Source organism: Hyperolius riggenbachi, chromosome 8 (genome assembly GCF_040937935.1).
Source record: "Hyperolius riggenbachi isolate aHypRig1 chromosome 8, aHypRig1.pri, whole genome shotgun sequence".
NCBI lineage: Eukaryota > Metazoa > Chordata > Amphibia > Anura > Hyperoliidae > Hyperolius > Hyperolius riggenbachi.
Window position 1 is genome coordinate 298,806,929 of NC_090653.1, and position 27,011 is coordinate 298,833,939.

General features: G+C 45.2%; 1 protein-coding gene and 1 long non-coding RNA gene across 2 annotated transcripts in view; one reads left to right on the top strand and one right to left on the bottom strand.

Moving 5' to 3' along the window:
* On the top strand, positions 1-15,238 carry LOC137528612 (uncharacterized). Its single transcript, XR_011023440.1, has 3 exons — positions 1-189; positions 5,461-5,534; positions 14,288-15,238. It is a non-coding gene; the product is annotated as an uncharacterized lncRNA (long non-coding RNA).
* The window catches only part of MYMK (myomaker, myoblast fusion factor), a 25,374-nt gene continuing 12,121 nt past the window's right edge, over positions 13,759-27,011 (bottom strand). The window contains exons 2-5 of the mRNA XM_068249956.1: positions 23,836-23,950; positions 18,928-19,076; positions 16,467-16,583; positions 13,759-14,848 (exon numbers count right to left, since the gene is read on the bottom strand). Coding sequence (XP_068106057.1) covers positions 14,699-14,848; positions 16,467-16,583; positions 18,928-19,076; positions 23,836-23,950 — 531 coding nt within the window. The 3' untranslated portion in view covers positions 13,759-14,698. The remainder of the gene's footprint in view (positions 14,849-16,466; positions 16,584-18,927; positions 19,077-23,835; positions 23,951-27,011) is intronic.

The following is a 27,011-nucleotide window of genomic DNA, read 5'->3' on the forward strand; positions in this document are numbered from 1 at the left end:
GCTGCAGAGATCACATGAGGAGGGACTGCTGCTCTGAGGAGGGGCTGCCTGAGAATAACCGGGGGGTGGCCACGAATGGGCGTGGTCACTGACAACAGGTGGATGTGCCTTCTACTGCATGAAGCCCCGCCCTCTGCCTGGTCCCCAGAGGCATGCAGGGAGTGATGTCATCAACCTCCCCAGTGGAAGGTAAGGGGGGGGAGGCTATTCTGTATTCCTGGATGTAATATTTATAATATGTATTAAAGTAAAGTAAAGTAATACAGTATATATATATATATATATATTACACTGGCCACATACATAGGGGGACTCAGGAACAGTGATTAGGGCCCCTCTCTGTGGTCAGAGTAATGATTGGCTGTTCCCATATCGCCTGCTTGTGTCCCTACATGGTCAGTGTAATATATATATATATATATATACACAAACACTCTCACAGCATCCACTACAAAGGGTTGTGATTGGCACAATAGTGTGGGCATGGTCATTAAAGGAGTCATCAGGGGAAAAAAACACCCCCCTCCCCGCTCTACTTACCTGGTGCTTCCTCCAGCCCTTGCAGCTTACATGTCCCACGCCTCTGCTCAGCCGCTGGCCCGGGGTACCCGCCAGTGCAGAGGCCGTCAACCTCCAGTGCGCCTGCGCGAGTGCTGCTGGCAATCAAGCCCGAAGTGTACTCCGCAGGTGCAGTAGTTCTGCGTCTGCGCAGTACACCGCGGACAATGTGGGCTTCATTGACAGCAGCGCAGGTGCAGTATAGAAGACCTCGAGGTCACCTTCTGCACCGGCGGGGATCCCGGGGCCGGCGGCTGGGCACAGAGTTGTGGCGTGGGACATGTCAGCTGCAAGGGGCTGGAGGAAGCCCCGAGGTACAGAGAGTGGGGGGGTTCCCCCTGATGACTTTAATACTACCTATCCAGCACATTAAGGTGCCCATACACCGCAGGCCGATTCCCGATCACATTCATGCTGAAATTGATCCTGAATCGGCTTTGTGAGGCTGCATCCACCGCCCCGACGATGACCCCCCAATGTTCAATGTACCCCTCAGCACCCAGCGCACTAAACCTTACCTGTCCGTCTCTGGTGCTGGCTTCGAGCTCAGACTTCCATCCAAACATGCGCCCCACGTGGGTGCCTGCGTACACATGGCGGCGCATGTGACGTCACACACGCCCACGTTACTCTGGCAGCCACGTGGAGGGCGTGTATGGACTAAGAATTGCGTCCAGAGCCAGCACCAGAGACGGACAGGTGATGTTTAGTGCAATGAGGGGGGCACATTGGGGAGGTTTTGTCGCTCATATCTGTTGATCGCAGTTATCTCTCTATCGATAGAAGGATAATCCATAGGCTTTCCCTGTCTCCATCCGCCTCACTGTGTCAGCGGTGCTACTGCGCAGGGCAAATGGCTCAGGCCTGCGCTGTAGAACTCAGCCGAACTGCCTTGGATTTTTCTGCCAATTGGATTTGGATTTTTCCGCCAATGCCACTCAGTGGCTGCACTGCTCACAGTTTATCTTTTAGGCTACTTTCCCACCAAGACATTGGGCTCTATTCTCAAAGAGGCCAAATCACCGCAAAATATTACCGCAAAATTCCCGCCAGCAGTAATCTCCGCATTTTTTCTGCATTCACTAAAATTTTCCGCATGTTTTCCGCATGCGGTAAAAAGAGTGCGGAAACAGCAATTAAACGTGCGGTAAACATGCGGTAAAAAGGTTGCATGAAAAATAGTTTTAAAAAAAAAATTCAAAGTCCACCAAGCATAGCACTTAAGCCTCCAGACATCATTAAAATCAATGGGATGCGAAATATATCACCTACTACTTGTAGGTGATAAAAAAATCGGTAATTAACGCTGAAATAATGCGCCTAAAATATTTTGTGAATGTGGTTTTTTTTACGAAAATACCAACTTTTGCGGAACTTTTTCCGCATTACTACCGCACATTTACCGCACATTTACCGCATGCGGAAATAACATGCGGAAAATTTTGTAAATCTCAACATGGCGATGTTTTGGTCGCAAATTTCCCACACTGACTTTACCGCATGCGGGAAGTCATTGAGAATAGAGCCCATTGCGTTTTAGAGGACGTTATGGTTGCATAATGTGCCCCTAACGCAACGTATGGTGGTGTTGAAGTTAGACGTCAGATTGAGCTGTGTTATGCAGCTCTCAGAGCAGCCTCTCCAGGTTAGTGATAGGAAGTCCGGATCTTTTTAAGGATTCGGATCATTTGAATCCGGTCATCGAAAAGATCCGGATCTTTGAACCAAATCATTTAAATCATTTTACTAGGGAAGCAGACTGGGTGAAATGACTAGCAGGACTTTCCTTGCACTGTACATTCTGTATGTTCCTGTTTCTTCCAGACCGACATCCACTGTGAACCGAATCTCTCATTGTGATGATCCAGATGATTCGACTCACAAAAAAGATCCGGATCAAATGAATGATTCGTTCATGATCCGGACAACACTACAGTCCCTCTCCACAGTGCAGTGAGGAGGAGGAGGACGACTACGACTCATGATATAATGAATAGAACATTAATAGCAAAGAAAAGAGTCTCATATTTTTATTTTCAGGTATATAGCTTTTTTTTTTTTTTTTTATAACATTGCATCATTTTCTCATAATTGCAGTTTCCACAATACACTCAGTATTTTACATGATTTCACAGAGCAGGCTAATGAGCCTTTGAAATTTCCTCTGCAAAAAAACCATAAACAAAGAGGAAACAATGAGAGACAGTTGATAAGAGCTTCAAAAGACAGTACTGTCCATGACTTTATAAAGTCACAGAGCTCAGGAAGCTCTTTTGCATAGATAACAAGTGAAGTTTCTTAACTCTTCCTGTACTGGAAACAATATGAGACTCATATCTGTGCTAATAATGTACATACAAATCATTGGGCTGTATTCAAAATGAGTTACCGCATGAGGTAATTTAGGTAGTGATAAATACCGACCAAAATATCTCCATTTTAAAATTCACAATTTTTTTTCTCCCTAAATTACCTCTTGCAGTAAAAGTGAGATAATTACCTCAAAATTTATCTCCAATTTTAAATTCTCAATAGAATCAGTGTGCGGCTAGTTGGTGGATTTTTTTATCACCTACAAATGGCAGGTGATAATTTTCACTTCTCTGCTGTTGGCCTTCAGGGCCTATTCACAGTTGCGTTTGCAAAACGCCAGCGATTACAGCCGGCGCTTTGCGTGAGTGAATTTTCAGCGGAAAAATCACTGACCACTGCAGCGATTTTTCCGTGATCGCGTTTAGTGCTTCTATAGCACTGAAACGCGATCGCCAGGAAATCGCCTGAAAATGGTGCAGGCAACACATTTGCATTTTTGTAAGAACGGGCCCATAGACTATTATTACACTAGTGCTTTGAAAAGCACTAGCGTTTGAGCGTTTTGCCAAAATCGCATTTGTTACGTCTGATACAAATCCTGCAATAAATCTCCAGTGTGTGTACTTCATGCTTTAATGGAAGCAGACATAGGGTTAACATCCTGTGTTTACACATTAGCTGCTCTGCTGAGGCAGCCAGTTGGCCGGGCTGAGAGCTCAAATTACAGTTGTGATTAGTCACAGATGAGGGGGAATTAGACAAGCTAAATTATATACATACGGGGTGCATTTATATATGTTTTCCTTCTGTCCTGTGCAAGAGTTGAGGTCCCACTGTAAGTGTGACAGGCTTTCCTGGGCCGTCTCTGTGTAATGGGTGGCAAGTATATGGGCTGCCCTACAGTGGTCAAACAAAGCTTCATTTCCGCACACATTACCGACCAATTACCGCAAAATTACTGAACACATAACACATATACCGCAACATTACCGACCGTCTTACCGCACTTTTATCGAACATTAATCACACTCGGTACATTTTTAGTGAATACTCAAAAAAGTCGGTAATTATCACTGGAGGTAATTTTGCGACCAAAAAAAGTTACCGAACCTGTTATTGTGAATAGAGGCCATTATATCATAAGTTTATTTTAATTTCTGATTCCCTTTAATGCGGAAGAGTAACACATAGGGCTCGATTCACAAAGCGGTGATAACCCAGTTAAAGACTTTGGGCCTGATTCACAAAGCGGTGCTAACAGTTAGCACGCTGGTGAAAAGCCCTTTATCATGCCTAAACTCAGTTTAGGCATGATAAGTTTAGGTGTGATAAGTTTAGGTGTGATAAATTTAGGCATGATAAGTTTAGGTGTGATAAGTTTAGGCATGATAAGTTTAAGCACCAACTGCGTTAGCACCGCAGTGCACAGCTAATCAAAAGTTTTGCGCTACCAAAGTCTGGTACACTTTGCATAGAATTTAATGGCGCTGCTTTGCGTGCGGGTCTTTGCATGCTATCTACACTTATCTAAACTTAGCATGCCTAAACTTATCACACCTAAACTTATCACACCTAAACTTATCACACCTAAACTGGCTTTTCACCAGCGTGGTGCAATGGTTATCATGCCTAAAGTCTTTTAGGCATGCTAACTGGGTTATCACCGCTTTGTGAATCGAGCCCTTTAGGCGTGATAACCATTTTTATCATGCCTAAACTCAGTTTAGGCATGATAAGTTTAGGCATGATAAGTTTAGGCATGATAAGTTTAGGTGTGATAAGTTTAGGCATGCTAAGTTTAGATAAGTTTATTACGCGTGCAAAGTCCCACACGCAAAGCAGCGCCATTAAACTGTATGCGAAGTGCACCAGACTTTGCTAGCACAAAACTTTTGATCAGCTGTGCACTGCGGTGCTAACCCAGTTGGAGCCTGATTCACGAAGCAGTGCTAACAGTTAGCACGCTGGTGAAAAGCCCTTTATCACGCCTAAACTCAGTTTAGGCATGGTAAGTTTAGGTGTGATAAGTTTAGGTGTGATAAGTTTAGGCATGATAAGTTTAGGTGTGATAAGTTTAGGCGTGATAAGTTTAAGCACCAACTGGGTTAGCACCGCAGTGCACAGCTGATCAAAAGTTTTGCGCTAGCAAAGACTGGTGCACTTCGCATAGAGTTTAATGGTGCTGCTTTGCGTGCGGGACTTTGCGCGCGATCTAAACTTATCTAAACTTATCATGCCTAAACTTATCACACCTAAACTTATCACGCCTAAACTTATCACACCCAAACTGGCTTTTCACCAGCATGGTGCAATGGTTATCATGCCTAAAGTCTCTAACTGGGTTAGCACCGCTTTGTGAATCGAGCCCTTGGTGCTTAAACTTATCACGCCTAAAAACTTATCACACCTAAACTTATCATGCCTAAACTTATCACACCTAAACTTATTACACCTAAACTTATCATGCCTAAACAGAGTTTAGGCGTGATAAAGGGCTTTTCACCACGGTGCTAACTGTTAGCACCGCTTTGTGAATCAGGCCCATGGACTATGTAATATTCTCAGTTCCTTCATTATACTTCCTCCTAGATTATCATCTTCCCGACAGAAGAACCACAAGTCCCAGCATGCCACCACTGTGTCCTGATGCCTTCCTGCAACAGGTAAGCAGGCGATTTTGAACACTGAGCTGTTTTTGGTGCCTCTCGGGCCGCCCTTCCCCCTCCCGTACCCGGCGCGGGGAGAAATCATTTCGGAGAAGCATCGTCTGAACTGCAGGCAGGACGCGGCGATTAGGCGGTCTACGTGGCCTCAGACAGAACTGCCAGTAACTTCTTTTTTTATTAGTATTCAATAGACCTATAAATTTCCTCAGTAACACCAGGGAGAGATGGCAGGTGCACGGCGTTCGCTCAGCGCGGGAAACGCCCGCCCTCTGGCCGCCTGCGTCAAACAGCTTTAAAACCATTAGGAATTTTTTTTCGTGTACGGATTCTTTCACCTATTATCCCCCCATCACCCCACCCCCTCCTTCTCTGGCAGTCGGCGGCCTGGCAGGACGCGGCCGCGAGGGAACGACCTGTTTATGCCAGGTGCTGATCCTTGTGAAGAGTACCTGTCATGTAGGCCCCATGCACGCTTTGTGCGCTGAGTACATACAGTGGGGGATGTGACCGGGAACAGGGACGGGGGATGCTGAACGCAGCATTGATTCGCTCTTCGGTTCCCATCAGAGAACAAGCAGACAGACCTCGCGAATCATTACATAATCTAGAATGTTGAGTCTCTGCAGCATACAATCATCCAGCGCCCCAGTTACAGCAGTTTGTTTCATCTGTAAATCACAGAACATTTTGCTAAAAACGCTGCAGTTTTCAAAGGTTAAATACTGTCTGCACCAATTCATAGCTCCTCAGCAACCTCCCCTGCTTGCTCACTCTTAAAGGACACCCGAGGCGAAAATAAACTAATGAAATAAACAATTGTATCTATTTTCCTTCTTCTAAAAATGACTTTGTAAGATATTCCACAGTTTTATTTTATGTTTAAATCTACTTTTTTCTAAGTTGTAACTGTTTTATTGTTTTTGCTCAATAACACCTTCATTGAAGTATGCCAGAGCTAAAATCTATGAACTATTGACCCTTTTTACCTCTTTCTTGCTCTCAGAAGCCATTTTCTGCTAGGAAAGTGTTATATAGTTGGAATTTCTTATCAGTGATGGTCACACTGAGTCAGCCACTTACATACCTGATATTTAACTCTTTCAGGCAGAGAAAGAAAAAAGGAACACAGCATAGTTATTTGTGTGCTAGGCACTGTACATACACATGTCTATCTCATCCTGTCACATGTCACCTCGGGTATCCTTTAAGGCCCATTAATTTTTCAGAACAATTTTTTGCGACTAACTTTTTTTTTTTTTTGCGATATCGCAAAACATTGTTTATTGAAATTTGTTAAATGATGTTTCATGGCACCCACGGCAACCATTCGTTTTTGAACAACCCCCGTGACTTCTGCGGGTTACTGTAAAGTAGCTCACTCTTGGTGAAACTGCAGAAAATGAGTTTCTGTTCCAGAGGCAAGTTTATTATGGCTGCTAAGGGCTCGTTTCCACTGTAGCGGTGCGGAATCGCCTGGATTCCACCGCTGAAGAAATCGCATGCGGCTGCGTTTCCCCATGCGGATTTACCCGCGATTTCGCATGCGATTTCGCATGGCAAGGAGCCAGGCGAATTTAACCATGTCACTGCCTGTGTAAAGTACCATTGCCTTTCATGCGAAATGGCGGGGAAATCCGCATGACAAAGCCGCATGCGATTTCCCTATTGAATGCATTAGCGGCGATTCGCCCGCATTCCTGCCGCACGCGAAATCTGACGACCCTGTCGTGCAGATTTTTCCCGCACCGAAAAACGCCGCCGCACACGTGGAAACAGCCCCATCCACTAACATTGAGTATGCGAATCCGCATGCAGTGCCCGCATGCGGATTCGCTATAGTGGAAACGAGCCCTAAGAGTGTTGGGAGGAAATTCCTCAGTGTCTGGCGAAGGTCCCTCAACCACCTTCCAGGCCTACCTATCATTTCTTCTGTGTGAATTCACTGACCACCAGTAGCTATGGCGGATAGTGAGGATGGGCAAGAAGTTGATAATTATTCTGAGTGGATGCTAATATTATGCAAATGCATGCAGCTTGGACATACAGCATCTGCTCCATCTCATTGGTCTGTTTCAGAGATGCATAAAGTTGCATCCATTCAGAATTAAGGACTATCCCTAAAGAGGAGATCCACTGAAGGTGGCCAGTAATAGCACAATTTTCATTGAAGAATCGCCCGAGCGGATCAGATAGACATGATCAGAAATAAAATGTCATAATACATTGATTATTTCACCAATAATGAATTAATCTGCCGTATTCCATCACAACACATAACCTTTTTACAAACAACTAAATTATCATCGAATAATCACAGTTAGAATCATTCACAGTCAATTTTCAGCCAATCCGATCGCATTTAGCTAATCGTTTGGGTGATTCTTCGCTGAAAATTGTACGGTTAGTGGATACCTTCACTCTCACCTCCACTTGCCTATAAGTGCCATTAACAGTACAATCTCCTGAACCATCAACTGTGCGATCAATCGGATTGGGTGCCGTTAATGGTGTTGACTGATAACCAACGATCGTTCTAGCGATTGATCAGCCGGTCCGAATTTCGGAACGATTCTTTGTCTGATCTGATTGCTCATCATTTTCCAAACGATCATTTCTGATCAATCGTAATGACTGCATTGAACATCCTAAAAATATAGCAATAATGATGCCCTGTGTGTGCGTGGGGAGCAGTGCAGAAGCTTACTGCACCTCTCTTGCCCTGGTGTCAGCCTACATCTTGCTGCAAAGCAGCCCAGTCTGAAGTCCAGGTCGGCGCATGCGCAATACGTCTGCGAGAGTTCGTGTGCACTGCTGCGGAAAAGATGCACTGGACTTGAGGTTGGCAGGGAACATGGACACAAGATGCCCAAGCGGACATACTGAGCATGCACAGAGTAGTGTGTCCGGGTCAAGAAGTGTACAAAGAAGCGGCTGGGTACCTCCAGTTAAAACGCCAATTTCTTGAATGATATTAAAAATCACAGAACCAATACAAAGCACAGCAGCATGGAGAGAGAGTAAAGCATGTAGGAGGTGGACAGCTGTTTCGCATTTACCGTACTCAAGTGGAGTGCTTCATCAGGACCTAGTGCGAAACAGCTGTCCACCTCCTACATGCTTTACTCTCTCTCCATGCTGCTGTGCTTTGTATTGCTTCAGTGATTCTACATTTTTTGCTCTGATGAACTCTGCTTGGGGTTAGAGCACGCCACTGTGCTATACCAGCTGGCCCTGTGCACCTACCTCTTCCAGTGTTTGGACTACAAGTAGTATGTCTGGGTCAGAGGGCACGTGTGCCGGGTAGGTCTTCCCTGGGGAGTGCGCGCATACTCCCATGGACATACTGCGCATGCTCCAACCAGGGCTTCAGAGCGGGTTACTTTGCAGTAAAACGGAGGCTAATGCCTTGACAAGAGAGGTACGGTAAGCTTTTGCACTACTTCCCCCCCCCCCCCCCCACACACACACACACACACAGGGTGTAATTTTTGCCATTAATTTAGGACTAAGGTATCTATAAAGGACACCCGAGGTGACATGTGACATGATGAGATAGACCTGTGTATGTACAGTGCCTAGCACACAAATACCTAGGCTGTGTTCCTTTTTTTCTTTCTCTGCCTGAAAGAGTTAAATATCAGGTATGTAAGTGGCTGACTCAGTCCTGACAGGAAGTGACTACAGTGCGACCCTCACTGATAAGAAATTCCAGCTATAAAACACTTTCCTAGCAGAAAATGGCTTCTGAGAGCAGGAAAGAGATAAAAAGGGTCAATAGTTCATAGATTTTAGCTCTGGCATACTTTAATGAATGTGTCATTGAGCAAAAACAATAAAAAAAACAGTTAAAACTTAAAAAGTAGATTTAAACATAAACTATTTTTATTTTCGCCTCGGGTGTCCTTTAATGGACATTGTTCTACCATCATCTCCAACCTCTGAAGCTGCAGAACATTCAGAGCGGCCGTTTTCTCTGATATACGGGTGTATTGTGGTATACACGTTAGCATACGTACGCTGTTACCATAGAGACAATCGGCCTCGCGCTGACATTGATTTATCTGTTTTATTGATTAGGATTAATATACAGACCCATCGCCTTCTGTTGATTACATTCTTAAGAAGAAAAATTATACAAATAGTGCACAATCGCCCACCCTACTGCAAATGCAAAAATACAAAAATATAAAACAACGGTGGAGCAAACAGTATTAGTTACAGCAAGAGATCAAATAAATACATTTTTTATACAAAATAATTATTTTTAACCAGTTCACCCCCAAGGGTTTTTACTCTAGCGGACCAGAGCAATTTTCACTTGTCAGTGCTTCTCCCTTTTATTCCCTAATAACTTTATTACTACTTATCACAAGAAAATGATCTATACCTCGTTTTTTTCACCACCAATTAGGCTTTCTGTGGGTAGTACATTTTGCTAAGAATTTTTTTATTCTAAATGCATTTTAATGAGAAAAAAACAAAAAAATAGAAAAAAAATAATTATTTCTCAGTTTTCAGCCATTATAGTTTTAAAATTAAACATTCTCCTATGGATAAAACAAACACATTGTATTTGCCCAGTTGTCCCGATTATTAAACCATTTAAATTATGTCCCTATCACAATGTATGGTGACAGTATATTATTTTGAAATATAGGTGTTATTTTTCTGTTCTGTTTTTTTTTGTTCTGGCCATAATTACAAGCCCCAAAGTAATAAATTAAAATTAATTTTCCCCCATAAAATATAGATTAAAAAAAGCTGAGTCCCTAAGGCAAGTATTTATTTATTTTAAGCTGATTTTTTTTTTTACAAGTGTTTTCTTTTGGAGGGGGAGTGTTGGAAGTGGAATTTTATAAATTTTTTTCTCATGTGTATGTACTTGTAAATGTATGTATTATGTGCGTGTCATATACTTTTTGGCCACAAGATGGCGCTAGTGAACACTTGTTATAGTAAGTGTTCACTTTTTTTTTTTTTTTTTACACTTTGTTACATTTCCTGTTTTTGTGAATGGACGTAGCCGCTGTTCGCGGTCACGTCCATTCACTCCAGGCACTGCGATTGGGTAGAGGACCGTTTGGTCCTCTTCCCCAATCCCTCAGCACGGGATCCTGACGGAAACGGCGGCCGTAGCGGCGCGCACACGGCGGTAGCAGCGGCGGGAACGCGCAACTTATTAATACGTCATGTTGCCGTTAATAGGGTAAAGCATGACTTATTAATGCGTTAGGATGCCACTAAATGGTTAAACAACTCTTTTTTTTTTTGTTTTTTGTTTTTGTGTGTGTGTGCTGATGTCTCCAAGAAATTGTACCGGGGTGGGGAGTTCAGAGGGGCTATTAAAGAGTGGCAGCTAAAGTGACATGTTCACAATTGTGATTGCTTCGGGGGACTGTTTAACCGTTACCAGGCCTTCCTGTGCAATGGTAGGGGAGGTGGAGGAACAGGAGGGAGCCCATTGAAATGGTGGCTTAAGCACTCTTAAGCTCATAAAGTTTACACAGAATCTGCCGGGGAACTGGTATTGTTTAACAGGTAAAACATATGGCAGCCTCCATATCCCTCTCCCTTCAGTTGCCCTTTAAATCTCTCCCCAGCCCATCACGGATCCTTTGTATGCCTCGGCTGTCACGGGTCTTCATAGAGGACACGCCTCCTGCCATAGCGTAAAGCCAATCGTAAGCTTTTTAAAAGTTAAAAATGCGCACTTACTGTACATACAACAACTGCATACAAGTATGTAAGTGCACTTTTTTAACTTTTAGTGAACTTGAGATTAAAGTATTTGAGGCAGAGGATCGGCAGGACAGCCAGGCAACTGGTATTACTTAAAAGGAGACAAATATGGCAGCCTCTGTATCCCTCTCACTGTCTGGTCCATATTGTTTTAAAAATATGTTTGTTAGAAGCACATCACCAATTTATACACCCTTTTCTTATTTTATTAGTGTTGTGTTTTTCCTTTTAAAGTGAATCAGAGACGAAGCACCCTCATGTATTTACCAAATATATCTGTGGGAACATTAGAGAAAACACCTACCCTGCTCTCTGTTTCATCCTTCACTGCTCAGCCTGCTTGTTAGCAGCCCTGATAAAATCCCCCATTGAGCATTCAGTCTGGCTTTGCCCTGAATGGTTATAGCTGAGTCTGTCTTCTCTGATGTCTTTTCAAGCCCAAGCCTGCCCCCTTCTGGCTCTGCTATAATGATTCAGCTGTAATGATTCCTGAGCAAAGCTAGACTGAATGCTCAGTGGGGGACTTTATCAGGGCCCAGTGTTCTCGCCAGGCTCTTTTAGCCGGGTGCTCCACCCGGCTGTCATCGGCTCCTTTCCTCCTATGCTGTAAGCAGAGTTGCTCACGGAAGCACTGGCCCTGCATTCTCATCTCGCCCCACCCGGCTACTTTTTCATGCCACCCTGCTGGAAAAAATTTCTGGGGAGAACACTGAAGGCCGATAACAAGCAGGCTGAGCAGTGAAGGATGAAACAGAGAGCAGGGTTAAGTCAGCTGCGTATTATCCATCTTGGTAGATCATAAACGAAGGAGCTGGCATTTTGGGATGCTAGATAGTCACTCACAACAATCACTAATGATCTAATCTAAGGATAAAATCTGTGTAAATGTAAAATCTCGGACTTCAGGCTGGCAATTTGCCTCCCGTGTGGCTTTGTTTTGTCTCTGGGGGTCTCTGGAAGTGGGGTGAGGACCCTCGGAGGACTCCTCTGTAGGGGGCACCATAATGCTAAAACTGATAAACTTATGTAAGCTTGCCAAGTCGCTCAACACCAAGTATTGTATGCAGATTTAAATTGGGCCAATCAAAGTCATGAGGAGGTCTTGCATTGCTGCATAATGTGGTAAAGCGCTGCAGCCTTTGTGTCGGCATTGCGGCGATATGGATACTTCTGCCTTGTGTCAAGTGTGCAAGTCTCCATAAACTTGCATGGCCCTTGCAGGCGGGGAACAGTACCGCGGCGCGCCACAGCGTGCAAGGGGCTTCAGGGCCTGTACACACTGAGATTAGCCAAGCACACACCAAAATGCTACTTAAAGAGAAACTCCAACCAAGAATTGAACTTTATCCCAATCAGTAGCTGATACCCCATTTTACATGAGAAATATATTGCTTTTCACAAACAGACCATCAGGGGGCGCTGTATGACTGATTTTGTGCTGAAACCCCTCCCACAAGAAGCTCTGGGACCGCGGTACTTTTGGCCGTTTGTTACAATGTAACAAGGTTCACAGACAGAAATTAGCTGTTTACAGCTGTCTCTAACAGCCAAAACAGCTAGGAGCAGCTACATCACCTGCCAGCAGTAAAAATTTCACCATGTGATAAATGTCAGAATGTAAATCGGGGAGAGGAAAGATTTTACAATGGGCAAACACTGACTAAATCATTTATACATAATTATGGTAAAAAATGAAGCACTTTTTTTATTACATTATTTTCACTGGAGTTCCTCTTTAAGTTGTGATATTTGTGCGTTTGTAATGCAATTGCGATTTTGCTGAGGCCATCTTTTGTTTACTTTAAAAGCGCCTTCTTCCTGCGCTTCCCAAACGCAAATGCTCAAAAAGCGCTGCAGGGACTGCGATCTTTAAAAATCGCATTGCACCACTGTGTACAGTGTCTCACGATTAGCATTATTTTTGTACAGACTTTGCGATTGCAAAATTGCAGTACAGTACAGCCAGTGTGTTCAGGACCTTGGAGTTCTGTGGGGGTGCCTGAGAATAAAAAACTGCCACTTACATAAGGCTTCTATCAGCCCCCTGTAGCAGTAATGTCCCACGCCGTCCTCCTTCGATCACTCGTTCCCCGCCGCCGGCCCTGGTCTACCGCGGCAAGCCGCCCAACTGCGGCTGCGGCCTGCTTGCTCCCGCCCGCGTCATCAGAAGCTTACTGTGCAGGCGCAGTACAACAAAACTTCATACTGCGCCTGCGCATGGCACCTGTAATTACAAGCAGCAAGTATACTGGTGGATTGGACTGTGGTACAAAACCTAAAAAGATTGTCAGTGGAGGTTGTTCCGATGACGAGAATGGCAGCGCGCATTATTCGGCTATGACAGACGAATAACGCCCGGTGCCGGCGGCGGGGAACGGCAGATAGTAGGAGGACGGCGTGGGACATTCCTGCTACAGGGGGCAGATAGAAGCCCCAGGTAAGTGGCGTTTTTTTATCCTCAGGCACCCCCACAGAACCTCTTTAATGTTTTTTTTTAATGGAAATCTAATAAACTGAACAAAGTTAACAAGATGGTGCGGATCTTAAAGAGACACTGAAGCGAAAAAAAAATTATGATATAATGAATTTGTTGTGTAGTTCAGATAATTACTAAAACATTAGTAGCTAAAAAATATTCTCATATTTGTATTTTCAGTTTTACAGCTTTTTTTTATAGCATTGCATCATTCTCTAATAATTGCAGTTTACACATTACTCAGCATTCTAAATGATTTTTGCTGAACAGGTAGTGAACTTTTGACCTGTCCTGAACTGTTCTCTGCAAAATAAAAAAACAATACAGTTGAGATAAAAACCATCAGAAGACAGAGCTCTCTGCAACTTTGAAAGTTGTAGAGCTCAATGGCTCTTTTGCATAGATGATAAACTGGAGTTTCTTAACTCTTCCTGTACTGGAAACAATATTAGACTTATGTCTCTGCTCCTAATGCTTTATTTCTTAGCTGTACTACACATACAAATCATTATATCCTCATTTTTTTTCGCTTCAGTGTCTCTTTAACACTCGATTGCAAGATTTACTCCTGAGGAGGTACCAGGGCGGTGATCCACGCACACCTAACCTGATCGTCGGGAGCCAAAGAGTGCCGTTCCACAGCTTCAACATCTCATTGGTTGGCGTCTAACCTACCAGTCGGCCATTTGTGAGCCCGGAGAGATTGGATAACAGATGATTTGCTTTATAACACAGTGGATGTTAGGAGGATGTCGAGCCTCCGTGAATCCCCCTCATTTTACCACCTCGGGTGTCTCCCGCCTGCGAGCGCAATCTCGGCAATCCCCGCCCGAGAGGAGCCGCTGCCAAATCTGCCACCCCCAACAGTCTGGGTTTTCCAAAGTCCTTCACAAGAGTGGAGCCCCCTGCTGGCGGGTGCTGTGAGGAGGTCCGTGTGGTCGCAGTCCTAGCAGCTGCAGCACCACAGCGTGGAGCAGTCCATCTTGGCGGGGGTGACACCGTTCACGGCCTTCTTGTTGATTTTGGGGAGGAGGAGGACGAAGGACATGGAAAGGGCGCAGTGATAGAAGCTGTGTACATACGTGTAATCCCATTCCTGCAAAAACCACATCGAGAACAAAGGATCAGAATCGTTTATTTCCCCAGGCCTGGCATTGGGTTTGGCGCAATAAATAGCTCACGTAGAAAGATAGAGATAGACAGGGCACACAACATGCAGTTTACAAACCAAAACAATATATTTTACTCTTCTAGAGGGTTTGTTCAAAAACAGGCTGCAGCTGATGGAAAAGGGGGAGGGGTTGCTGCACTGGTAGGGGGAGTGTGTGAATGGAGTTCAAGAGGTTGACAGCTGTAAGGAGGAAAGAGTTCCAGTGCCTAGCAGCCCTGGTGGAGATGGCCTGATTATTATTATTTAGTATTTATATAGCGCCGACATATTACGCAGCGCTGTACAATGTGTATGTATATATATCTTGTCACTAACTGTCCCTCAAAGGAGCTCACAATCTAATCCCTACCATTGCCATATGTCTATATTATGTAGTGTAAGTACTGTAGTCTAGGGCCAATTTTAGGGGGAGCCAATTAACTTATCCGTATGTTTTTGGAATGTGGGAGGAAACAGGAGTGCCCGGAGGAAACCCACACAGACACGGAGAGAACATACAAACTCTTTGCAGATAGTGCCCTGGCTGGGATTCGAACCAGGGACCCAGCGCTGCAAGGCGAGAGAGCTAACCACTACGCCACTGTGCTGGGAGCAGACTGCAGAAGCGATGGCCTGGGTGAGAGGGATTGGCAATCCTCAATGATCTAGAGTGCAGTCTGGTGTATAGATATTGTGAGAGGGTTACACAGAAAAAAAAAAACATAGGATTCAGGCTTATCGCTTCATGTTAGGACAGTTAAAGTGAACCTGAACTGAGTAAAATTATTTAAAATAAACACATGACGTAGCTGCAAATGAACATTACATACTAACCTCACCGTCAGTTCCTCTCAGAAGCTCACCATTTTCTTCTGACAATGATCCCTTCTAGTTCTGACAACATTTTGTCAGAACTGAAATATACCAGTTGCTGCCAGTTATAGCTGAGAGGACAACTGTTGTGCCAGGTAATGTCCATGTTTCCCTACGGCTCCAGTGGGCGATGTTACACTTTAACAGAAAGCTGTTATGGGGTAATGGACATTTTCAAAATGGAGGACTGAGAATTCCATTGATCACAGTGGACAAACAGGATGCAGGAGAGGAGAAAGAGATTGAGGTGTAGACTACATGGAAGGTAAGTATGACCTGTGTATGGTTATTTTGACTTTTAATTTTCAGTTCAGGCTTTCTTTAAGTAAGCTAGAGGGGAGGTGCCAAAGGGGGTGTGGCTAATAAAACAGTAAAATCAGTTAACCCTTTGCACACTGACATGCAAATCAAACATCCTGGAAGCACTGCTATCCCTGCAGCTAAAAGCCGTGTCTTCATTACAAAATATTTCATTCTCTTGCGTAGTCATGTATGCCGCTCAGCTCAGAGGCTCCTAACTCTGGCCCTGTAACCTGCATAGTGCAAGCCTACAGTGCATCAGCCTATCATGAAGAGAATGCGTTGTTTTGTAAGGAAGACCCCGGCTTTGACCTTCGCTGCAGGGATAGCCGTGACTCCTGGATGATGTGAGAACGTCCCCCGTTCTCTGGAGGTGAAGAACGCCGCTTACCTCGAAGAAGAAGCGCAGCATTAACGCCAGGGCTCCGAAGCAGAATCCGGGACCGATCTGCTGTGTGTAGACGCTCTTGTCGGGATACAGGCCTTTTGTCTCCTTCATCTTACTCAGCTGGGGGGGAACACAAAGGCTGAAGTTACACAAATGTGTCTACCCGGGGCGTGACATATACAGAGAGAAATACAAACACCACAACACAACTTAAAGAGGCCCTGTAGTGATATATACCAGTACATTATTCAGGATTCCCACTTTTATGGTGTATTGCTGTATATTAGTATTTAGCTCCGCCCTCCCAGTGATTTTACAGCCTAGGCTGATTAGCTCTGGTGCATCCATGTTCCGGGAGCATCTTGTAGATATTCTCCCCCAATTATTGTGTCCCCCATGTGTCCCGTTCAGTATCCCGTGTGTCCTCCCCTGCCCCCCCCCCCCATGTGTTCTCCTCTGCCCCCCGTGTGTCTCAGTTTGTCCTCCGCAGCCCCACACTGTATAGCTAGCGGCAACACGGCTCACTGCATTCAGTGGTGTTCAGAGACCTCTCCTCTCTCTCACGACTCCCCTAGTGCCGACTTCTGCTGATTGCGTCATCACCAGAAGCCAGCACTAGGCGAGCAGTGATGGAGAGGAGAAGTCTCTGATCGCCGCTGGATTAGCTGAGCTATGCTCCTGCTAGGTGAGCGGAGGAGACATGGGAAGAAGGGAGCGGAGGAGGACTCAGCAGCTCATGTTGGTGGGCGTTCGTAAGTCAGGGCCTCCCTGTATTTAGCATATACGACGCAGGGACTTTTTCTCCCCATTTTTAGTGGAGAAAAAGCGAAAATTATATGCCAAAAATACGGTAGTTGACTGTACGGCCAGTAGCTGTATCCTGCATGGACAGATGTGCAGCAGTCTCCATGTATGGGTATCATGTGGGTGGAGCTAGTGGATCATTTGCATGTGGGCGTGTCACTTCATTAGACTCGTGTCGTGATGTTTTGTAGCAGTGAAATATCTACTTGGACACGAAATACTAATTTAGGTCTGGAACCCACTACAAAACACTATCGCTAATCGCAATCGCTAGCGTTTTGTATGAGCGGTTTGTAAGTGATTTCATGAGCGTTTTGGGTAGCGATTTTAAAAAGTGTAATCAATTTGCCAGCAGTTGTGTAGCGATTAGCGGTTTTCATTCTGATTGGTCCTTTCATTAATTTTGTTACAGTTTGCAGCAGTGTAAAAAAGCTAGCAAAATCGCTCTGTGTAGGTTTTGACAAGCGATTACGCCAGCGTTTATATACTTTACGTTGCAGAAATGCGTATGCAAAAGCCACCAAAATGCTGCATGTCCTGCGTTTTGCGATTTTGGTAATCACAATCACCCCAGTGGAATTTGTTCCATCCATTAACATTAGCTGAGCATTTAGGGAAATCGCTAGCAGTTTGAATCGCTCCCTAAACGCTCAGAAAATCGCTCTAGTGGTTCCAGCCCTCAATCTGTTTGATGTTTTTGGATGTTCCATAACTGTGTTATAACAGAACTTAGGCCTTGCTTCCCCCTGCACGATTATGGCCGCGTTTTCGGCAAGGGACATCAGAAAGGGCACAGACTGCACATACTTTATGATGTTTCCATTGATGTGTTACGATTCACTGCGGAAATGCGACACATAGTTGCCGACATTCCTGTGTTTTTGTGATTCCAATTCCATTAAATACTAGTTAGTGGGAATGCATCTGCATCAGGTATCATCACAGAGCAACGCCCCCAAACCCCCCTCCCCCCTCCCCGGGAGTCCTGCCACCTGTAACACTGTTCACTCAAAATATTAAAAACACTAATGGCCCTTTGCCACTTGCAATCGCTAGCGTTTGCGCTAAATGCTAGCGATTGCGATTCAGCAGTCTTTCTCTTCCTGACGATTGCGATTTTGCTATGCAATGCACTGCATAACATAGCAAAATGGCGGCAATAATCGCTCCGCGGCGCGATAGCGCTTTTGTAAAGATCGAATCGCGGTAGTGGAAATTACCTACCGCGATTCCTATTCAGCAATCACAATCGCTCTAGTGGAAAAGGGCCCTAACAGAACTACAGGAAGGGGTGGCAGCACGGTGGCGTAGTGTTTAGAGCTCTTGCCTTGCAGCGCTGGGTCCCTGGTTCGAATCACAGCCAGGGCACTATCTGCACAGAGTTTGTATGTTCTCCCTTTTTCTGTGTAGGTTTCCTCCGGGCACTCCGGTTTCCTTCCATATCCCAAAAAACATACAGATAAGTTAATTGGCTTCCCTTTAAATTGGCCCTAGACTACTATACACACAGTACACGATACATATACAGACATATGACTATGGTAGGGACTAGATTTTGAGCTCCTCTGAGGGACAGTTAGTGACATGACTATGTACTCTGTACAGTGCTGTTGAAGAGGTCAGCGATATATAAATATATTATAATAAGGGGGTGACTCACCCATTTAACGGTGATGAGCAGAACCGCCGTGCCGATCGGTCCTGAGTAGATTCCGTATCCAAAGCGGTCCTGGTATATTCGCACGGCGATGGTGAGGACACCAAACATGACCAGGGTGGACCTCTTTGGCTCGTCAAACTCTGCCAGAGCTGGACAGGGAGAGAATGCAGTGAGAGGCTGGTACAGATGATGAGTGTACATTACAGGCGTGCGCTACTGAGAGATATACAGAGCTGGACAGGGAGAGAATGCAGTGGGAGGCTGGTACAGATGATCAGTGTACATTACAGGCGTGCGCTACTGAGAGATGTACAGAGCTGGACAGGGAGAGAATGCAGTGAGAGGCCGGTACAGATGATCAGTGTATATTACAGGCGTGCGCTACTGAGAGATATACAGAGCTGGACAGGGAGAGAATGCAGTGAGAGGCTGGTACAGATGATCAGTGTACATTACAGGCGTGCGCTACTGAGAGATGTACAGAGCTGGACAGGGAGAGAATGCAGTGAGAGGCTGGTACAGATGATGAGTGTACATTACAGGCGTGCGCTACTGAGAGATGTACAGAGCTGGACAGGGAGAGAATGCAGTGAGAGGCTGGTACAGATGATCAGTGTACATTACAGGCGTGCGCTACTGAGAGATATACAGAGCTGGACAGGGAGAGAATGCAGTGGGAGGCTGGTACAGATGATCAGTGTACATTACAGGCGTGCGCTACTGAGAGATGTACAGAGCTGGACAGGGAGAGAATGCAGTGAGAGGCCGGTACAGATGATCAGTGTATATTACAGGCGTGCGCTACTGAGAGATATACAGAGCTGGACAGGGAGAGAATGCAGTGAGAGGCTGGTACAGATGATCAGTGTACATTACAGGCGTGCGCTACTGAGAGATGTACAGAGCTGGACAGGGAGAGAATGCAGTGAGAGGCTGGTACAGATGATGAGTGTACATTACAGGCGTGCGCTACTGAGAGATGTACAGAGCTGGACAGGGAGAGAATGCAGTGAGAGGCTGGTACAGATGATCAGTGTACATTACAGGCGTGTGCTACTGAGAGATATACAGAGCTGGACAGGGAGAGAATGCAGTGAGAGGCTGGTATAGGTGATCAGTGTACATTACAGGCGTGCGCTACTGAGAGATATACAGAGCTGGACAGGGAGAGAATGCAGTGAGAGGCTGGTATAGGTGATCAGTGTACATTACAGGCGTGCGCTACTGAGAGATATACAGAGCTGGACAGGGAGAGAATGCAGTGAGAGGCTGGTACAGATGATCAGTGTATATTACAGGTGTGCGCTACTGAGAGATATACAGAGCCGGCACTGATGAGCTCCTACAATCTGCAGAGAGTTACTGCTGCAGTAAGCAAGAGGGGTATGGAGGCTGCCATGTTTATTTCCTCTTAAACAATACCAGTTCCCTGGCTGTGCTGTGATCTCTTTGGCTGCAGTAGTGTCTAAATCACACACCTGAAACAAGCATGCAGCTAATCCAGTCTCACTTCAGTCAGAGCACCTGATCTGCAGAATGCTTGTTCAGGGGCTGTGGCTAAAAGTATTAGAGGCAGAGGATCAGCAGGACAGCCAGGCAGCTAATCCAGTCCCACTTCAGGCTGGACGCACACTAGGCAGTGAGGAAATCAGGTGTTTTCCGCATTGTGCATTTTTTTTCAATTTTTTCAGTGTGTTTTTGTTTGCCCTTTAAATTTGCATTTATCAAGCGTTTTTGGTGCGTTTATTTTTTTTTTCCAGTATTTTACCTTTTTTACCTTTAACAATGGAGTAAAATACGGTATAATATAAAAAAAATCCATGTATCAACGCAGTCCTCTGTCTCTCCAATGATTTAGATACATTATGTGCGTTATACATGCGTTTTTTTTGAAATTATGCAGCAAGTTGTGCGTTTTGAAAAATGCACATATATGTGATTTTACATTTAGGCCATAGACTTTCATTACTGTCAATCAGGGCCGGCAGACTTCTAAGGGCGTAGGGGTAGCGGGCAGGTCGGGGGTATTGGGCCTAGCGGTGGGTCCCCCGATCTGCTCTCCCCTCCAGCCTGTAATTAGGAAGCCGCTGCCAGATCGTAAGAGGCATGGATGGGGAGGACTCACCTTTTCCGCGTTCCAGCGAGCGCTCCACTGACGTCACTTCCTGCATCGCCGCCCACTGTATTGTAAGTGGACGGCGATGCAGGAAGTGACGTCAGTGGAGCGCACGATGGAACGCGGATAAGGTGAGTCCTCCCCGCCCGTGCCTGGCAGCAGCTTCCTAATTACAGGCTGGAGGGAAGCGCAGATCGGGGGACCCAGGCGAGGGAGGGGGGGGGTCCGACCCCCTTCCCCACCGCTAGGCCCAATACCCCCGACCTGCCCGCTACCCCTCCGGCTCGGCGGCCGCCCCCCCCCCCCCCCCCGCACCCACCAGTGGGGGGGGGGGGGCGGCAGCAGCAGCTCTCTCCTAAATTTGCCTCAGGCGGCAAAAAGTCTAGGGCCGGCCCTGCTGTCAATCCTACTAGTGATCATTTCTCCTGGTGTGCCACTAGCCCGGTGATCTGTATACTCGGCTCTCCAGCTGTTAAGGAACTACAAGTCCCACAATGCATTTGCCTTTATGAATCATGACTGTGGCTGTCAGACTCACGCAATGCATTGTGGGACTTGTAGTGCCTTAGCAGCTGGAGAGCCAAGTTTGCGGATCACTGCTGACTAGCCTGTCAGAAACATCAGAACGGCATGCTTGTTCAGGATTTATAAGTAATCATATTAAAGGCAGAGAATCAGCAGGACAGCCAAGCAATCTGCATTGTTTAAAAGGAAATAAATATGGCAGCCTCCATATCTCTATTTTTCCTGTTAAGCAATACTAGTTGCCTGGCAGTCCTGCTGATCCTCTACCTCCAATACATTTAGCCACAGCCCCTGAACAAGCATGCAGCAGATCAGGTGCTCTGACTGACGTGTTAAAGCACCTTGGTTCCTTTATGTAAGATTCCTGGTCAGTAACCCAGACACCAGCCACTTCTTCCACCGAGGACGGTCTGTGCTACAAGTTACAATTCTCTCATAGAGATTCTGTCTGTGCCCCGCCCCCTCCCTGTCTGAACAGTGGGGATGATGCCGTCCAGTGACGAGAAGCCCCAACCACACACCTGGCCAAACTCCAGTCTCCTGGTCACATGATCAGAGTTTCTAGACAGGATTTCTAGCAGAAATCTTGTTAGGATTATTGGTCTGGTAAATGATCTTTGTAGGGTTGTGCTTGGGAAGGGGGCTTCATACTAAATCTGTATACTGGAGATGGTCAGTAAGAGACAACAAATTCTGGCTTGCATGCAAAATGTATGCAGCTTAGTATTGGGCCATTCAAATGTCTATGCAAAGAAGCTTAGAGGTGGACAGGAGGTGGAGCTTCTATTGGTCAGGGGCGGGGCAATGATGGTCCATGTCTAATCCAGCGGACCAATCTCTTCACTACTTTGGGTAGACAGAAAGTGACATCACTTTACTCGGCTACAATGACCAGATCTCTGTATCTACACTTCCTAAACAGGGGATGCAATCCAGGACCTGAATTCAGAATGTCCTCTCTTCTCTAAAAGATAAGCAACAGTATAATAAACTTTACAGAAATACATTCCTTTGTTACAGCTGATGCAAATCCTGCAATAAATCTACAGTGTGTCTACCTCCTGCTTTCATGGAAGCAGACATATTGTTAACATCATGTGCTTTAAAATGAGCTTATCTGCCATCTCTGCCGTGGCAGTCAGGTGACACATGAGGAGAGATCAGATTGCAACTTGTGATTAGTTACAGATGAGGGGGTATTAGACAGGCTAAACTCTCTACATACACACAGGGTGCATTCCTCTATGTTTTCCCTCTGTCCTGTGCACGAGTTCGGCTCCTCTTTAAAGAGACACTGAAGCGAAAAAAAATATATGATATTATGATTTGTATGTGTAGTACAGCTAAGAAATAAAACATTAAGATCAGATACATCAGTCTAATTGTTTCCAGTACAGGAAGAGTTAAGAAACTCCAGTTGTTATCTCTATGCAAAAAAGCCATTAAGCTCTGTGACTTTCAAAGTCGTGGAGAGGGCGGTTATCTGACTTTTATTATCTCAACTGTTCCTGGACTATTTACTTTTTCTCTGCTAGAGGAGAGGTCATTACTTCACAGACTGCTCTGAAAGAATCATTTTGAATGCTGAGTGTTGTGTAATCTGCACATATTAGAGAATGATGCAATGTTAGAACAAACACTATATACCTGAAAATAAAAATATGAGAATATTTTCTTTGCTGCTAAACTTCTAGTAATTATTCATAGTACACAACCAATTCATTATATCATATATATTTTTTTCCGCTTCAGTGTCTCTTTAATGCATTTTGGGGTGTGTAAAAGTTAAGGCTAGTACACGCCTGACAATTTTTACGTCAAAATTCTACTTCCAATCGAGAAAAAGATAGGATTGGGCAAAAAAATATATGCAGCCTACTGATTGCCGGCGACCAATCCCAAGGAGAGCCGGATCATCCACAGGGCAATCCTAGGCAGTTGCCCAGGGCCTGCAGAGAGTCTAGGGGCCCGTAAATTAACCAATTTCTCGATCGGAAGCAGATCTGTGTGTATGTCCTTTCGCTCCATTATCGATCAATATTCAATTGGAAAAATGATCAGAAATCTAATCGGAATTTGAAAGAAATCGCCTTTGTGTAACCAGCTTTCTTGAGTACTCGATTGATGTCAGATCTGAATATCGATCTGATCAGTCGCTTGCATAGGATCTGATGTAAAGATTGCACGCGGTGTACCAGGCTCTCCACATTCGATATTTCTATTCTTTAGGCGATAAATCGGTATTTTGGTGGCGCAGGCGGTCTTACCGATGAGCGACACCCACATGGACAAGGCTGTGCTGTAGACACTGAAGTATTCCAGCAGATCGTATCCCATGAAGCAGATGACAGAGAGGCCGGGACCCTCACAGGCATGGTACATCTGCGGAGACAAAGACACAAGCCATCACTACACCCTCCACATTCCTGGCCACAGCCCTGGGGGGACAGGTGCCACAGCTGAGGTCGGCCATCAGACCACAGCCGCATGTGTTTAAAGGGCCTCTCCCAAAATACTCTGGAATGTCCGAAATCTGACTGATTCACCCGCGCACAATGCAAACACAAGCATTCTGTGAGCGGATGAACGGCGCCAGGTGCACGCCCAGCGCTCACAACACGCCATCTACCACCGCCTGCTCCGGAAGACCACAAGGACTGGCTCTTATAGCTATTGTATCCCCACAAGGACTGGCTCTTATAGCTATTGTATCCCCACAAGGACTGGTTCTTATAGCTATTGTATCCCCACAAGGACTGGCTCTTATAGCTATTGTATCCCCACAAGGACTGGCTCTTATAGCTATTGTATCCCCACAAGGACTGGTTCTTATAGCTATTGTATCCCCACAAGGACTGGTTCTTATAGCTATTGTATCCCCACAAGGACTGGTTCTTATAGCTATTGTATCCCCACAAGGACTGGGTCTTATAGCTATTGTATCCCCACAAGGACTGGCTCTTATAGCTATTGTATCCCCACAAGGACTGGCTCTTATAGCTATTGTATCCCCACAAGGACTGGGTCTTATAGCTATTTTATTCCCACAAGGACTGGCTCTTATAGCTATTGTATCCCCACAAGGACTGGTTCTTATAGCTATTGTATCCCCACAAGGACTGGCTCTTATAGCTATTGTATCCCCACAAGGACTGGCTCTTATAGCTATTGTATCCCCACAAGGACTGGTTCTTATAGCTATTGTATCCCCACAAGGACTGGTTCTTATAGCTATTGTATCCTCACAAGGACTGGTTCTTATAGCTATTGTATCCCCACAAGGACTGGGTCTTATAGCTATTGTATCCCCACAAGCACTGGCTCTTATAGCTATTGTATCCCCACAAGGACTGGCTCTTATAGCTATTGTATCCCCACAAGGACTGGTTCTTATAGCTATTGTATCCCCACAAGGACTGGCTCTTATAGCTATTGTATCCCCACAAGGACTGGTTCTTATAGCTATTGTATCCCCACAAGGACTGGTTCTTATAGCTATTGTATCCTCACAAGGACTGGTTCTTATAGCTATTGTATCCCCACAAGGACTGGGTCTTATAGCTATTGTATCCCCACAAGGACTGGCTCTTATAGCTATTGTATCCCCACAAGGACTGGTTCTTATAGCTATTGTATCCCCACAAGGACTGGCTCTTATAGCTATTGTATCCCCACAAGGACTGGCTCTTATAGCTATTGTATCCCCACAAGGACTGGTTCTTATAGCTATTGTATCCCCACAAGGACTGGCTCTTATAGCTATTGTATCCCCACAAGGACTGGCTCTTATAGCTATTGTATCCCCACAAGGACTGGTTCTTATAGCTATTGTATCCCCACAAGGACTGGTTCTTATAGCTATTGTATCCCCACAAGGACTGGCTCTTATAGCTATTGTTTTCCCACAAGGACTGGCTCTTATAGCTATTGTATCCCCACAAGGACTGGCTCTTATAGCTATTGTATCCCCACAAGGACTGGTTCTTATAGCTATTGTATCCCCACAAGGACTGGTTCTTATAGCTATTGTATCCCCACAAGGACTGGCTCCTATGGCTATTGTATTCCCACAAGGACTGGTTCTTATAGCTATTGTAGCCCCACAAGGACTGGTTCTTATAGCTATTGTATCCCCACAAGGACTGGTTCTTATAGCTATTGTATCCCCACAAGGACTGGTTCTTATAGCTATTGTATCCCCACAAGGACTGGCTCTTATAGCTATTGTATCCCCACAAGGACTGGTTCTTATAGCTATTGTATCCCCACAAGGACTGGCTCTTATAGCTATTGTATCCCCACAAGGACTGGTTCTTATAGCTATTGTATCCCCACAAGGACTGGTTCTTATAGCTATTGTATCCCCACAAGGACTGGTTCTTATAGCTATTGTATCCCCACAAGGACTGGTTCTTATAGCTATTGTATCCCCACAAGGACTGGTTCTTATAGCTATTGTATCCCCACAAGGACTGGTTCTTATAACTATTTTATTCCCACAAGGACTGGTTCTTATAACTATTTTATTCCCACAATGACTGGTTTTTATAGCTATTGTATCCCCACAAGGACTGGCTCTTATAGCTATTGTATCCCCACAAGGACTGGTTCTTATAGCTATTGTATCCCCACAAGGACTGGCTCTTATAGCTATTGTATCCCCACAAGGACTGGTTCTTATAACTATTTTATTCCCACAATGACTGGTTCTTATAGCTATTGTATCCCCACAAGGACTGGCTCTTATAGCTATTGTATCCCCACAAGGACTGGTTCTTATAGCTATTGTATCCCCCCACAAGGACTGGCTCTTATAGCTATTGTATCCCCACAAGGACTGGTTCTTATAGCTATTGTATCCCCACAAGGACTGGTTCTTACAGCTATTGTATCCCCACAAGGACTGGTTCTTATAGCTATTGTATCCCCCCACAAGGACTGGCTCTTATAGCTATTGTATCCCCACAAGGACTGGTTCTTATAGCTATTGTATCCCCACAAGGACTGGTTCTTACAGCTATTGTATCCCCACAAGGACTGGTTCTTATAGCTATTGTATCCCCCCACAAGGACTGGCTCTTATAGCTATTGTATCCCCACAAGGACTGGTTCTTATAGCTATTGTATCCCCACAAGGACTGGTTCTTATAGCTATTGTATCCCCACAAGGACTGGTTCTTATAGCTATTGTATTCCCACAAGGACTGGTTCTTATAGCTATTGTATTCCCACAAGGACTGGGTCTTATAGCTATTGTATCCACACAAGGACTGGTTCTTATAGCTATTGTATTCCCACAAGGACTGGTTCTTATAGCTATTGTATTCCCACAAGGACTGGTTCTTATAGCTATTTTATTCCCACAAGGACTGGCTCTTATAGCTATTGTATCCCCACAAGGACTGGTTCTTATAGCTATTGTGTCCCCACAAGGACTGGTTCT